Source organism: Poeciliopsis prolifica, unplaced genomic scaffold (assembly GCF_027474105.1).
Source record: "Poeciliopsis prolifica strain line A6 unplaced genomic scaffold, Auburn_PproV2 SCAFFOLD031, whole genome shotgun sequence".
Lineage (NCBI taxonomy): Eukaryota > Metazoa > Chordata > Actinopteri > Cyprinodontiformes > Poeciliidae > Poeciliopsis > Poeciliopsis prolifica.
Window position 1 is genome coordinate 4,533,777 of NW_026562406.1, and position 16,104 is coordinate 4,549,880.

Consider the following 16,104-nt stretch of genomic DNA (forward strand, 5'->3'; position numbering starts at 1 on the left):
GGAGCACGGTCCATTTCACACTGACTTTGGTGTCCAGCTGTTGTGGTAGAGTTATGATGGAAATATTGGTCAGGATGGAGTCAGGTAGAATAAATTAGCAAATGAATTAGCCGCCTTTTATTCATCTTGAAATTTGTGCATGACAACTGACACAAGCAGCAGAAACACTATGGGGATCATAAGCGTCTGGTCTCTGGTCTGGAATCAGAAGCAGAATGAATGGATAAAAACAAGTTCATCATATAATTGTACACAACATTTCAGCATTTTTTATGGCCATTTATGTCCAAGGTTCACGAAAGTTAAAAAAACAAATGCGTGAATATGAAATGGGTAAAATTTGGAGGTTTTTCTTTTTTTTTTTTAGGTTTTTGGCCTTGGCTTTGCTGGGTCTGGTGGAACTATATGTGTTTGTAGATGAGCTGGGATGGTTAGGAGGCGAGAGCATCCAAAAATGGTTTCCTGTGAGAGAAGACAAACCAAACTCGTCACAACCTGACGACTAATTAATGGTTATTAATAAACGAATGTCAATTCTCTCTTAAACTAATATTAATAAGAAGCGCGTAAATTGATATTAATATCACACACACACACACACACACACACACACACACACACACACCACACACACACACCACACACACCCACACACACACACACACCACCACCACCACCCATCGACTCCTATTACACTCCACACCTCACAATCAGTCAGACATTAAAAATCGAGAAGCAACGTTTGATCAAGTCTCCCATCATCAGATTAAAATCCCGTGCAGTGTTAATCTGCACGTTGCCTCCTGAGAGGATGAGCAGTGACACACGATGACTTGCGTGCACCGACAGGATTGCGCACAAGATGTGCGTCGGGCTCCGCAGAGTCCCGTGAGCGGCGGGACACCAGGAGTCAAAAACGGATCAACACGGATCTTCGCTTGAATCCAGCATCCAACACGCCCCCCTCCTATCCTGCCCTGCCAAAGTCTCTCCGGGCTCGTTGCGCACGGCTTTTACGCACAGCCCGTGAGCGGAGCTTGACTCGCGCTCCGCGGATTTTTTTTTTTTTCGGCGACGCGCGCGGACCGCGCTATCAACTTCCCACTCCCACAGGTGTGATGATGTCGAGCCGGCGAACGGAAGGGATGAGCGAGCCGGTCCGCTCCGCGCTCTGCTGAGGGAAAAAGTCCAGCCAGCGCGGACGATGGACAGCACTCGCCCGCAACCGCGCGCCGCGCCGCGTGCCAAAATGAGCTTTAACCGGCAAAGCTGGATGATCCTATTGTTGGTGTTTGCAACTATTTCAGCGGTACTCCCACAAGGTAAGCGAGCGGAGGGTCACCATATGCTGCATTTTAGCCATTTTTAATATTGAGCGAGCAATACGTCCAAGTGCAGAGAAAAGTCTTTTGGAGCATCTTGGTACTCTTTTCTTAATGGTAAGAAAGGAAGAAGAAACGCGCCGTTCATCGCATGCTCCTTGTCAGAGGGCTCGATCCCTCTCAGCTAAACCACTACTACAGCAGCTTCCTATAAAGGTCTGAATAATAGATAAACGTTCCCCATTTACACCACAAACTTTCATCTCGCTCCTCAGTAACACGGCGCCGCAGCAATCCTAAACTGAGCATAATTACTTGTCTTACTTGCGGCACAGAATTGTCACAGTAGTGAGAAGTGGATTAAATATTTAGGGCGAAATCAGCGAGGAGTATAAAAGACTTGATGGGGTTGTATAAAAAAACGATTTGAACCGTGCCTTCACACGCTTGGTACATTGTCTGCTTTGATGTGAGCCAGGAACCCAATTTATTATTATTATTATTATTATTATTATTATTATTATTATTATTATTATTATTATTATTATTATTATTATTATTATTTAACACACTCAGTGAGGCAAGCACAGAGAAATGCATTTATGCTGTCAACTTAATCAAGAAAAAAAAGGAGAAAAAAAAGCAAGGTCAATATATGTGAAGCTAGGAAGTGCTTCTCAGATGGCCATTTCCAGGGAGTGCAGGCAGACTGACTTTTAATAGGATGACAAAAGCTGAGAAATTGGGATAAATCAGATTTTTCAAAGCAGCTTTAAGAGTTTCATTGGAAATAACAATCCCAACCAATCACTACACAAGCTTAAGCCTCCCTCAATCTATCTGCCTTTTCTCTCTGCCTCTCTTATCCTTCCATGACTCCTCACAAGCCACAAGATCTCGGTGCGTTTGAACATCACGTCATGCTCGTGTCACACGTTGAATGAGAAGATACAGCTGTGAAGTTGCTGCGGTGCACTTCCAAGGGTCATCAGTCAGACTTGGCCCAACCCGGTGGCGCATGATATGATAGTGGTTAAAATGTCACCATGACAAATATATAATTTTTTTTTTTTTGCCTGTTTCAAGTTGTGGTTTTTTTTGTTTGTTTGTTTTTTGGATACTTGATGATGAGCTTCAAGTCTCTGAGGCTGGAAGCCCTTCTTGCCATCATCTCCTCCCTCCTGTCAGGACTCATGTTGGCCACTTAGAAATGTTCATTCATTTCAGGGCCGAATGCATTTATGAATATTATGTTTTTGCGAACTCAGCTTCTACACCTTCTTTCCAATTTGCTCTCACTCAGATACTTCTTCAGAGTTCAGACACAGAAACAATTGGAACCTCACTCAGAAAAGTGGGTTGGCTGCAGGAGATGTTTAAGTGTTCAATCTAACTTCTTTTTTTAAGTGATGTACTGCAAACAGACAACTGAATATGTTGTGAAAAACAGACTTAACTGTACATATGAGTGGATCACTGTGCATTCATCCACTATCTGGTGTTGGAACAAGCATGTCATAATAACAAATTTGTAGTCAAATTGATAAATGATAGTATTGTTGTTTTGAGACCATGTTCAAGTAACATGATGGCCTCTCAAAGGTCAGTACGCTTCAATTTCTAACAAACAATTTACACTGGAACTGGAAGACTTTTTAAGTATCAAAAACAAATAAACAAACAAACAAACAAACAAAAACCCCCAAAACCAACAAATAGCATGAATTATGATGTTTCTGTAAACAAAATTGTTCTTCAAAAGGAGAAGAAGAACAAGAAAAAAAGAGACCAAAGCACCAGACTGAAGACTTTTGTCACCCAACTTTTGGCAGGAAGAGAGAGAAAAGAACAAAAATCACGGATACGGAAATTATTGAGCTTGTTTTAATTTATTATGCAACAGGCATTAATGGAAACTTGCCATTTGAACTGGGAACTGATTTCACATCTTGCTAAAGTCCCACATCACAATGCTGCCAACGGGGCCCTAGGCTTGTGAACAGAACGACGCACTAATCTGCATAACATTGTGTCATGTCCCTGGTTAAATTGAAATCTATATGCCTCCACCATACATAAGCTTGAACAAATCTCTTTCAGCTCAAAATGTAACTTTCAATTAACTCATTGCAGGACCTTTGCCAAATTAACAAGAGTTAAGTGTGTGTCCCAAGTGAATGCTTAAATGTTGTGCTAACATCAGTACATATGTTTGGCACTCAAGTGCCTCCTCTTTGGCAACCTGTCAGAAGCTAATAAAAAAAAGACTCTGTTACAGATAGATGCTCTGCAAAGGCGAGCCAGTCAACAGACTAAAAACTCACTGCTAAAGCTTGATAAAAGCTGCCCAGTGTTAAAGGTGTGTAACTTAGGCCTTCGCCAGGGCGTTGTTAATTTAAAAAAAAATGATATCCAGCGAATCACCTCATATGTAACCAACATTTCATCTGCAAAAGCACCTGTAGCAGCAGCATAAAAGAAAAAAAAACAACAACCAAAAAACATCTTTTCATCTCACTATTTACTAATTAGAATGCAGACACCCATTGCCTTCTGCAAAGCTGTTGGGATCGCAAAGTTGTTCTGCACATATGGTAAAAGCCATCAGTGCACATTAGGATTCACTGAGGATTTTCAGGCTTTAAGCATTTAATGGAAAGACACAAAGATTGATTAAAACTCTGGGAGAAATGCTTTAAGACAAACACACCGAGCAGATTCAGAAACCAAAAATCTACAGGGAAAAGATTGTTCATTAGATATTATTTTACAAAAAAAGAAACACCAATCAAACTGTCTTTTGCATTTTAATCACATAAAAATATTCCTCTTTATGAATTAGAGTAATTATTTATGCTCAGAGATGAGATATAATCCACATTACAGCTTTGTTTCATGTGGAGTTTCAGTGAATAATTTAAAAACATTAGGCTCTGGAATGTTACAATATTTTTGGGTTTTGTATATTTTATGCGAACAACTGTTTTTCCATGGAGGAATGTCTACGAGAAACAAATTGACTGATTTGCAAAGCAAGAACTGAACGCGAGAGTTTTTACTTACAGCACTTTTTTTTAATGCAAACATCAAAACAGTTAAAATCACACATGGACTTTATGGAAGTCGATTGGTTTCCTGGCGCGGGAGGAAGCGAAGATTTGACTCTGCGCGTTTTTTACGCCGAGGCCGACGTTGCTAAAGACGTGAAACGTGGGTCTGCGTTATCCATCCCCAGAACCAGCTTTGATGCTCCTGGGATCGTTGTGCAGCTCAAACACTGAACAGTTTTCAAGAACCGCTTAGCTGTCGACTCGACGTGGAGGCGAACAGCTGAACACAATCCTCCTCCTTCAAAATCTTGTTGCGAGGAGCGAGCGGAAGAGCTAATGTGCAAGCAAAGCACAGGGCTCAGCATGGCAGCAGAAGCAATAACTGAAAAGCTTTCGTTCATGGAGCAACTGGAGAAAACTGGGGAGCTTATATACCGAGGTGAGAGAGAGGTGAGCTCAATTACTGGACTGTTGAACAGCTGCTGAGGAGGGCAGCTGAGGGAAGGAGACTAACAAACATGGAAGAAACACAAGGAAGAACAAGCCAAACAATGGAGAGTGAATTACATGCATGAAAGGAACAAGTATGAAGCTAAGGACAAATGAAGAATACAGCAGAATGAGCCGATGAGAAAAAACTTAAATGACAGCAATGAAGAACCCAGAAGCAGTGAGAAAACAAACATAAACACTGACAGCAACTCTAACATCAGTGGACTGCGACATAGTTGACAAATGGCACAGTGCTTTTAGATTTTAATGCCTCATGTTGGTTTTATCCAGACATATTTAATGCGTTTGCGGCGAAATGGCTTTTTTTTCTTGTCATGCATGACGAGGCATTTGCCCCATCTGGTTGGCGACAGCAACACTGTACTCAGAGTTAAAGTTTCACATTTGAAATTGGTTTTATTTCTTGATCAGCACCCTTCAACAATGTAAATAAATAGTTCTCAGAACAAAACAAAAAACACTGGAACAAGCAGACTAAGGTACACAAAAGATCCCTCTTTTAGATTTTGTGGTACATGTGTGTGTATATATATATATATATATATATATATATATATATACATATATAAAGACTAAGATTACATGAGGGCAACAAAGCTGAGCCGAAGAGATGATCAAACGCGTTGTGTTTTGTGACCTAATCAGAGCTACAGAGGTTTTCCTGCTTTTTAGACAGAGTAAGCTACTTTATATTTACTCAAAATGGAGCCTCTGCCAGCTCTGGGTTCAAACGGCACTTCTGTCACTGTGGCCCCTGGTAGGATGAGCCGCAGCAGCCCAGATTCAGGCTCCAGTCTCCTCCTCGCGCAGCGCCCACTCAGTGAACATGAATGACACTCATGTCTATGTGGGCAAGGAAGGAGGGAAGAAGAAGAAAAAAAAAACAGAAAAGAAGAGAAAAGCCGCGCTGCTGGCTTCTTCTGAGGACTGCTAGCTTGAAATGGCTGTGACACCCAGAGTGAAGTCAGCGCAGTGTGAACGGTCCAGGCCAGCTTGACAGGCCTTTTAGCTGGAGTGGATGAACAAAGATGAAAAGCGGATGAGATAGATGGATGACAGAGAGACTCATCAAATGGCAGCAGCCATGAGGGGACATGACGAATGATTCTGCTTTAAACCTTCCGAACCGGAGGCACAGCGATCAATAATTCAGGAATAAACACACGTTATGTGGCATCTCTTCACATTTCACAAATGCGCTTGGCAAAAATTTTGTTGCAGATTTGATCTGTTTGACGACGCTGCGGACGTTTGCGGTCGCACGTCAGTTCGCAGGAACGCGTTTGATTCCTTGTTGGATGCGATTTTATGTGCTGTGAGATGCTGTTGGTTTTTATTGACTTAATCAGACTTTTTATTATTATTATATTATTATTATTATTATTATTATTATTATTATTATATTATTATTATTATTATTATTAATATTATCAACTAGAGAAACACAATTTAGTTTTGGGCCTGCTGTGGTACTTTTTTTTTTTTTTACAGTTCTATTTAAAAAGACGTTAAAAAGAGATTAAAATAAAATGGCTTTGAATCAAAAGACAAAAAAAAAAAAAACTTTGGCTAAAGATCAGATCATATTTATTCTGCTGTTCTCATGCTGACATAAAAAAGTGCAGAAATAACTTCTTTTTGTCTTCAAAGTCATTGGTGTTACCATTACTGGCGTTTTCTTCTGAATGTTGTTAGCTCATAGAAATGAGAAAAAAATACATTCTAACCTTTAATCTAATATCCAACTTTCCTTTGCTAAAAGTAGGACTTAACAATGGTGTAGTTACACAATAATAGTTGTAATTACATAATAACTTACCGACACAGTGTTTCTTTTGTCAGCTATAGGAAAATTGTGATCCTGAAAAGTAAATGGTATGGTATAAAAAACTGACATATTTGTACTGTTTGGAAATGACTGCAACTAAACTTTTGTGTTTTGCAAGAAAAAGTTTGTTTCAAAGCTTTGTTAAAAAATAAATAAATAATGCTTTCCGAAGTTTGAAAGAAAAAACTGCAATCAAGATCCTGATCATCCTGATCGATGCTGCTTAAAAATAATCAAAAATAAAATGAATGGCGTTGTTCCCATCCTGTATCTTTACCAAAAATATTCAAGCTATGATGGGAAAACAATCAGAAAGAAACTATAAGCTTGTTTAGATTGTAGGTGACACCAATTAGAAATGAATAGCTCATTACTTTGTCACTACAATATACTAAAATAACAAAAAAAAAAAGAAAGACTGAGGTGTCCGTTTAATAAATTCATAACATTTACAAATACATTAATGCACATATTTCCCACCTTCTTTGGAAGAGGTTTGGTGACGCCTGATCAAGTTTGATGGTTCAAAACTCGTCTCCTCTCTAACTTGACTTTAACAACTCAGCTGCAGTTTTCGACTCTTCGTTTGGTTGAATCTGACTTGAGCTCCTATCCCGCCAGCACAAACCCAGCATTTAAATTGTGCTAAACCCCCCCCCCAAAAAAAAAAAACTAAAAATAATTCTGAATGCTGAAATTGACCTAGAACTGATGGAAAGGTGTAGCTTTCTTGCAATGTGCTTCCTGTTCATTGATGTGATCTTCACCGCCTCGCAGTGCCAAATCTGGTGTCTGTGAATCAGCCCACATCTCCAAAAGTTACAATTATCTCACGATTGTAGTAGAACAAAGCGTCCGGTGGGTAACTCATCTCACCTTTAAAATATGAAGTGAACTTCTTAGGGAAAAATAACTTGGAAGAAAACTGTTGAAACAAACAAACAAAAGAAAATAAATTTCCATTTGTAATATTCTACGCACTCCCCTGTTTTTTATTGCCATGCCTTTTTCTGTGCCACACCTATCTGCTTAAGAGACACAGGAGAAGATAATCATCTAGTTACACTTTTCCATAAATCATGCACAAACGGCTCCGTCTCTGTTTCGTGGTTCAATACCGAAGTCGCTCAGTGACTATTAAAAATTTCATTATGATATTGATGTTTTTGAATGGACCGCATAAACTTCTTCTAGTAATATTGTTTGCCATTCTTGGTAAGAGAAAAGGGGAAAGCTTAAGGTTTAAGGTTAATCTCAGAATCCTTTTTAATTCTTTGATGCCCTACTCAGCTGATAGGCTGTCCTTCTTTGGCCCCTGAGTTAAAGTAGGGAACAGCAGTTTATTACCAAATGTACATGCAGGCGGGGAGGGTTTCTTTGCCTATACATTTCCCCAAACAGTACAGTGTATTTTTGATTTATTTTATTTTGGTAAACTGCAAGCTTCTGTTCTTCATCTTCCAGATCTGAACAGCAAGGAACTCACTGATGCTAAGAGTCCAGTGCCTTTCCCTGTCTTCCTGCCGGTCAACTATGAGGTACGGGACGCCGACTACCTCTTCCTTAAGGAGGCTGGGCAGGACTTCATGAGGAACTCCAGCATGCAGAGTCACACGCAGCCATTTGTTCTTTTAAGAGCCAGCCGCCAGCCAGCCGTCAATGCCAGCTACGGTCCCATGTCCACAGAGAGACTCGTGCCTCTGGATCTGGTGCAGTCGGTGCAGCTCTTCAACGCCCCAGATGTCTTCACATTCAACTGGAAAATCCAGGCCTTCGTGCTGACGCCTCGCGTTTTCTCCTCCAAGCCCAAAGTTCGAGTGCTCTTCTACGTCGCAGGGAGGGATTGGGCCAGAAGCGAGGGCGCCTTGGATGAGCTACCATGTGTGACGGTTTATGCTTTCTGGCAAACGCAGGAGGTGAGGGGTTCTTGCGCCATAGGAGGCGAGAGGGGAACTTGCATGGCTGAGCTTCTGCCTGAGCCGGGGTGGTTTGCTGCGGGGTCAGAGGGCACCAGCAGGGAAAGGCAGGATCCATCTGCTGGGAACTCGGTGGAGCTGTACTACCAGGCTCAGCCCCGGGTGAACGGGAAGTGCTTTTCTGTGAACGGAAGCCGGTGGAGCAGCTCGGCGCCGCCGGCCGAATACGTTCCCGTGACTCCCATGCAGAGGATCGGAAGCGTGCAGCTCCTGCAGATTCCCAAGGGAATGGCCACGCTGTCTCGCCTCAAGCTCGGGAACGCCATCGTCATCCGGACGTCGTCCAAACCTCTGAAAAAGACCGACATCGCCACTTTCTACATACTGATGACCAGCTCTGCTCAGCTGACCAACTTCACTCTCAGGTACGGCTGCATCCTTCAAGTGCCACTGCATGAAAAACAAGAAAAAGATAGAAACCGGAGACTTTTTTCACTCACAGTATTAGTCATCTTCTCTAATTCTTGCACTAATCCACTGGCATCAAAAATAAGGCCATGTCAGGAGCACAGAGATATAACGTGGATTACGGCATTTCTCTGAAAATATCACAGTGGTTTTTCGGTGAAGGGAGCGAGATTACTTGCTCTAGTGCTGCCTGATGACATTAAGAGCTGCTTCAAGAGTGGTAGTCATCATGGTTAATGTGCATCAAATAAAGTCACATGTGACTCATAATTCCTGAAGGAATATATGCTATATGCCCAGCGTTTGCGCAGCATTGACGCAGTGAAGATTGTGGCGATTAATTGCGTGGCTCAGTGAAATTTCAGGCGTTTGCGGTGCAGCTTGTTTCCTCTTTTGACGGCACAGGCAAATTTATTCCTTTGAAGACGCCTGCCTCATCCATAGCTGCAAAAATCCTGTGTTTCTGGCAGCTGTGATAAAATTACTTTTCTTATCTCCAAAAAATAAATGTTTCACTTCTTGATGTATATTCTTCTTGAGAGGGAAAACGGGGCCTTCCAACACTTATTTCACCATTTCAGCTTTTTTCCACATCTCATCGCAACCCCTAAACCAATGTTATTGCAATTTCAAGCAAACGGCAGAATTGTATAATTAACCGAAAGGAAAACGATTCAGGTTTTGTTTCTTTGTTTGTGCATCACTAAATAAGTCCCACATATCTCACACAATTTGCCGCTGCAGGTGTTCTTGTCGATTTACCTCCATTGAGTTTTACGATTTCTGGACTGGAAGTTGTTTCTCATTTATATTTAACAAAATATCTCAGGCTTGGATTGGTTGGTGAGATAAGCTCTTTAAAGTCTCAGATTTATGTGCTAAGAGCCACACTTAAAAACAAACAAACAAAACCCCCCAAAAAACTTAACGGTGAAATACCTGCAACTGTGGTTGCCAGAATTTTACTATATGAATATAGTAAAATAGTTACCATAAAATATAGTTTTTCTCTTCAGGATTACCAAGTGTTTAACTCTGCTAATGAAATATCTTTCCTAAGAACGTCATTCCTGCATCATTGATTTTGTGACCACCACAGATTGAAACTCATGTATTAGTCAATCCCTCCAGTTTTTTTTTACAATTCTGCCATGCCTCAGAAGTCAAGAAAAAGTCAACAGATCAAGAGCAACGTAATTGTGAGTTTACTGACAATTTCCTGCAGAAAAGAAATGGTCAGAAACATTGGGTTCAAGACAACTGGCAACTCCCATCTGCAGGTGTCAGTATTTCTTACTTCTACTACACTGCTGCCAAGTCAAAGTTTTTGATTGACTTTAACAAGGTCAATCAAAGACAAAAAGTCCTATTCTGCAAAATAAAGGCAAATATTGCAAAAATTTCTGTAAAATGCTACTTTTAGCAATTTTGATTGCAAAATTGCTCATAAAAACAATTGTGAAGCCGTGGAGGGGCGGGTTAGTATTCTGCCTGGGCTGCACATGGAAAAAGTTCAGCTTTCATGTCCAGAGGACTTTCTTTTACGTGTTTGCTGTGTCACTTATACCATTTGGGTAAAAACTCAATGAAATTTTTGGAGTTTAGTGCTGAATCCTCTCCTTGCCCAGGCAGCCGGTTCATGTTTTAGGAGAACTACTGAGGTCATCACAGGATATTTAACGTTTGACGTGTTGTTTTATCTAACTCTGTTTTAAACTTTTCCATGCGTGTATGGCGTGATGTTCGGCGTTCTTTGTGCCTTTTGGTGACGCAGCCCAGGACGTGGTGAAAAATTGTTAAATTCTGCATATGAAGGCCAGGAACAACAACGCGACTGACTCGACTCTCTTGACTTTGTCAGTTTGTTTTTCTATTGTCTCAGAAAGTGACGCAATACGGCAGAGATGTGGCTCAACACTGGAGCTGGAGTGAATTAAATGCGTCTGACCTGCTCTCACGGTTTCATTGATGTTTCCACGGTCATCTGCAGCCTTTTGTTGTCTTTATCCAGTCGGAGATCAAACACAACCTCTCTGCAGTAACGCTGCTCGATATGCTGATTTCAGCTGTCAGAACAGACGGAGCGGAGATTTGCGCTAACCTGATTACAGACAGATTTATTGTGTTATTATTCAAGACAGGGGCTTCTTTACTCTGAGCAGGTGAATAATGATCTGTCAGGGGGAATGGAAAGCTTTTTCTCAAACAGGACAGTTATAGATTTGGTTGGTTTGAAGAGGTAACATATCTTTGTGTGTTTTTTGAACAAGGCGTCTTCACTGAGAACCCAACAAGAACCCATAAAGGCTGTTTATCCTTTCATTAGGTCCTGTGGTGAGATACAGTACCTTCCAAATACCCTTTGACCTTTGACAATAAAACCACAAACGTCAAAGCTTTTTGCCGAAATGTTACAGAACCTGTTGTAAGACCACTATAACGTTTTGCATAATTGTAAAGAGAAAAAAAACTAGGATAACGAAGCACAAACGTCAGCCTTTGTTCACATCTAAAAGTCAGAAAAAAACTATTTGTACTCTTCCCGCTCCGACGTCTTTACAAATCCAGACCAACCAATAGCGTTAGTAAATCAACAATTTTGCAAAAAAGAATCCACTTTTGAGTAACTTAACTCTCTAAATAATACAGTTTTTCTATGAAGGCTTCAGCGTTTTGCTTTAGTGAAAGAGTATAATCTCAACTACAAACCTACTATGACATGAGCATCACCCACACTGACAGGCCCAGCAAGGAGAACATTAATAGATTTAGATATAGCCAAATATCTAAATCTTTGGTTATATCGAAGATTTAGCTAACTCTGTAACTCTGGAGGAGCTGCAGAGATTCCCACCTAAAGAATCTGTCAACAGGACAACTATTAGTCACGAACTTCATACATTTAGCTTTTACAAAACAGGAAAGCCGTAATTGAAAGACACATAAAAATGCCTTAGTTACAGTTTATTTCTATGTATTTGTCGGGGAAACTGAATATATGTGGAACAACTTGCTCTGGTCAGATGACAGCAACAATTTGTTTTTTCTTTGTTTTTCTTCTGGCAAATTGTAGAAAACTTCTACTATGAACATTATTCCCAGAGGGAAACATGGCAGCAGCAGCGTCTTGGTGTCAGAAAAGACTTTCTTCAGCAGGCCAACGTCAAGACGGATGAATTTAAATATAAAACAATTCTGGAGGAAATTTCATGTTAGAGGGAGCGAAGGACTTGAGGCCGTGGCAGAGGTTGATCTGAGCAGGACAACAACCCAAAAGCTCGCAGGCTGCATGTGAGGTCAAAATGTCCAGTCCAAGTCCGTAAATCCAATTGGGAATTTTAAAACTGATGTTTACAGACACTTTCCGTCCAGTCTACCTGAGTGTGGGTTATTTTGCAAAGAAGAATTTGTGAAAAATTTTTGTCTGTGGATGGCAAAAACTGTTATTGATTTGAACCAAATGCAGAAACCAAATTGTAACTGCAATTCAAATGACTTGCAGATGCAAGTCTGAATAAAGACAACGGCAAGAAAACTCTCGTATTGTTTTTATCCCCTCCACTACTTTGATTTGGTCTGTAACCCGAAATCCCATTGAAATACCCCAAATCTCTAGCTGACAAAATACGGAAAAGTTCTTAATGGCATAAACACTTTTGCAGAGATCTGAATTTTGCCCCATATTTCACATTCGACACATCGCTGGTCATGAAACCCTGACAATGTTTTGTTGAGGAGTTTGACTTTGTCTTCATGTAGTGATCCTCTTCCCAGTGGGACTTTTGAAAAAAAGACAAACATGGACTTGAACAGCTGAGCACATGCAACAACAGATAACAAAAAGCATAAACGTCAAAATGTTTCGTCCTACGCTTCTTCAAGTTTTGAAGAATATTTTTGGGGAGAATCATCCAATTCAATAAGAGCACATAAATCCACATAGCTTGAAAGGTTAGGTCATCTATTTGTCTTAATTATCGAGTTTTCTTTTCTTCCCTTCTCTTTATTTTAGCTGAAGCAATGAAGCCAAAAATGAAAAGTTAATTTCCCGCCCTCTTCAACCTGTCACTTTTAATCATTGCCGCCTTATCTCATTTACTTAGTCACCCAACAGAAACCCAAATTAAAATCAGATAACCGTGATGCTACCTCACTTCCTTTTCTCCCCCCTCATTTTCTTCAGTTCCCTCTAAGCCTCCTGCTTTCTGCATTCGGTTGGAAGACTGACAATATTACTTGGAATCCTTTTAGTAAGCCGTCATGTCTGCGCTGTAGGTTTTGGTGACTAGACTCAGAAATTTCCGTTCTGCATCGTCCCATAAGCGCTGTGCACTGTGTGTGCTCTTTCCATTTCCGCAGCAACACGTCGCCACGCTAGTTCATCTTATCTGCATATTAACAAGCTCTACGCATCCAGACTTCAACAGATGTCTGTGTGCTACATCACTGTCTGCATATCCCATTAAGCTCTCCTTAATGCTCTCTCATCAGCATGATTAACGTGTTATTGATCTCTATGCCCAGAGTCGAGGGATATTTAAATTTAAGGTTGACCGGGAGTGAGGGGGGAAACGTCTGTTTCTCGTTTTCATCAGATAAATCAGTTTTTTCACGCAACTCTACCGCGTTCGTCAATTGGAGTATTTCTTTTACTTGTGGAGTTAAAAGGCTTTGACTGTAAACCAAAGTGGTTTGGTAAGACCTCTTCTTCGCCTGTTGAATCATCTTAAGGAAACATTCAGACATGAAATTAAATTTAGCCGTCTTCCTCTATATGACACGGTTTCCGCTGAGCCTTTCAACCTGGAAATCTAATCCTTCATCTGTGTGACAAATGGGGGCTTTACATCCATTTTGAGGGCCGCCGTCCCTGCCATCTGGCGGGAGCGCTGCTGGCATCGAGGTCCCCCGAACTCCCCCGCTCCATGAGAACGATAAGCACGTTGTCAATGGCTCGCCATCAGACTGGCTAAACGTTGGACATTCGCCTGCATAATTAATGACTGCATCTGTTTCCGATTTCATCGGGGTTTTGCTGGTGGTGCTTTGGCCCCCCTAGCAACGTATCCACACAGTTAGATTGGGAAAAAAAAATTATAGCGTAGAAGAAGCAATTACAAACCTTATGGAGCATCTCCATATTGCCATTAATAATGAAATACATAGGGAGTTGGGCATCCAGGTTACACCAAGGAAATAGTCAAGCTTCTGCTTAATGGAATTTTTAAATAATCTCGTCTGGAAAACGCTTCATTTCAGAGTTAAGTCTGTCTGCAAAGCTGAGCTGTAATCCAAAATGTCATGACATGGGTGGATTTGTAAGTAATAGGTCGTATACATTTGTGTTCTAGTTCTGTAGCACACTGGCACAGCGTCCATCAAAAACATTCACATTCAGCTGCAGCTTCAAGCGCTTTGAAGACTTTTTGCCATTGTTCTTTGCAGAACAGCTGAGGGTCCGTCAGACTGGTCAGAGTGTCTGAGCAGCAGTTTTACTCTGTTCTCATTTGGATTTTGACTCGAGCATCAAACACATAGATATCCTCCAGTTTAAATCTCAGACTTTTTACAGCGAATGCATCCCCAGTAATTAACAGGCAGCCATCTTGATAGACATTTCAAAACAGCGATGCAACAGGATTTGGACTTTTTGAGCTGCTTTAAGTGACAATGACAAGAAAAGCAAGCATTGTTATCTTGTGATCAGTTGTTCATAGGTTTAAAAAGGCATTTTGTTTTTCCAAAATTTGAGAGTCTAATGTTTACAGTTAGAAAAATTTACAGAAACGGTTTCTTACAAACACTGACCTCAAAATCCAATATGGCTTCTTTGTGTAAAACACAAGACGATCGTCACAGTAAAAAAAAAGAAAGAAATTTATAGTTTTCTTTTAACAAAACAACCATACCTCCAACATTGTTTCTCTATTCCGCTACAAACTACCTCAATAAAATAATCCTGCTGCGCTTATAACCAGCTCTGTAAATACCACCTGACTCCCCCCCTCCACCTGCCGAAACACATAAAGATGAAAATACACATTGGTTTTTAACTTCAATCCAGTTTTGATTATTGGGCCGATCAAGATACGTTGGAGAATAACTTACATTGACAATTAATGGTTGTGTATGCCTGGAAAAAAAAACACTGCACATTTGCACTTTTAATACCTGACACATCATTTAATCTTGCCCACAAACACTGCACAGCTTCCTTTTGAAATGACTTTGCCAGTTTGTATTTGAAGACACAAAATTAAGAGAAACAAACAAACACGGACAGCTTCCACCTGGTATTTCTGACAGAAGTTAGTTTGACAATCAAGGATCTAAACCATTACACCGTCAATCTGGCTGGAAGCTTAGGGTGGTGTAATCTTAAATCTTTTAGCTCTCAACATATTTTCTTCAAGAACTGCCCTATTTTTATCTCCACCCATCTACCCACCAGCTATGGGAAGCTTGTCCGTTCTCGCTGAAGGAAACTAGATGCTATATGTCTGCTGTATTGCCTATTTAGCTGGTGGAAAAGAGAAAATTTTATTTAACATTATACGGAGAATTAATCACATCTAGATGAAGTCTAATTACTTGAATTAAGACATTGCTCCCACATGCTTGTGCGCAGTCTGTGAGTTACGCGGACTCCACACACGCTGTCTGCAGACGGTTGAGATTTCATAGTCGAGCACACATACTGCACAAACTTCTCCTGGTAAGTTTGTGCATTCCCACAATTCATTTCCCACAATTCGAATGAATACCAGTAAGCTTGATGAACTATGACACTGAGGTCCCCTGGTTCTAGTCTACACTGCTTTCCCAGAACCAAACATGGAGAAGCAACATTCAGTTTCTGTGCTCCAAAAACTTCTGGAAAACTGCAAAAGTGCTGAAACACTGAGTTCCATTAAATCAAGGCTAAAACCCCCACCTGTTTAGTGTTATCTTTGATTGGTGACAATCAGAGCAGTGATTAATATATTTGATGTATAAGTGCTTGATGA

The 16,104-nt window shown here is 40.7% G+C and overlaps 1 protein-coding gene across 1 annotated transcript in view; it reads left to right on the forward strand.

Annotated features, from left to right (window-relative positions):
- The first annotated feature begins 864 nt into the window (after positions 1 to 864).
- LOC129372971 (transmembrane protein 132D) overlaps positions 865 to 16,104 on the forward strand; it is a 38,057-nt gene continuing 22,817 nt past the window's right edge. The window contains exons 1-2 of the mRNA XM_055050611.1: positions 865 to 1,322; positions 8,178 to 9,054. Coding sequence (XP_054906586.1) covers positions 1,205 to 1,322; positions 8,178 to 9,054 — 995 coding nt within the window. The 5' untranslated portion in view covers positions 865 to 1,204. The remainder of the gene's footprint in view (positions 1,323 to 8,177; positions 9,055 to 16,104) is intronic.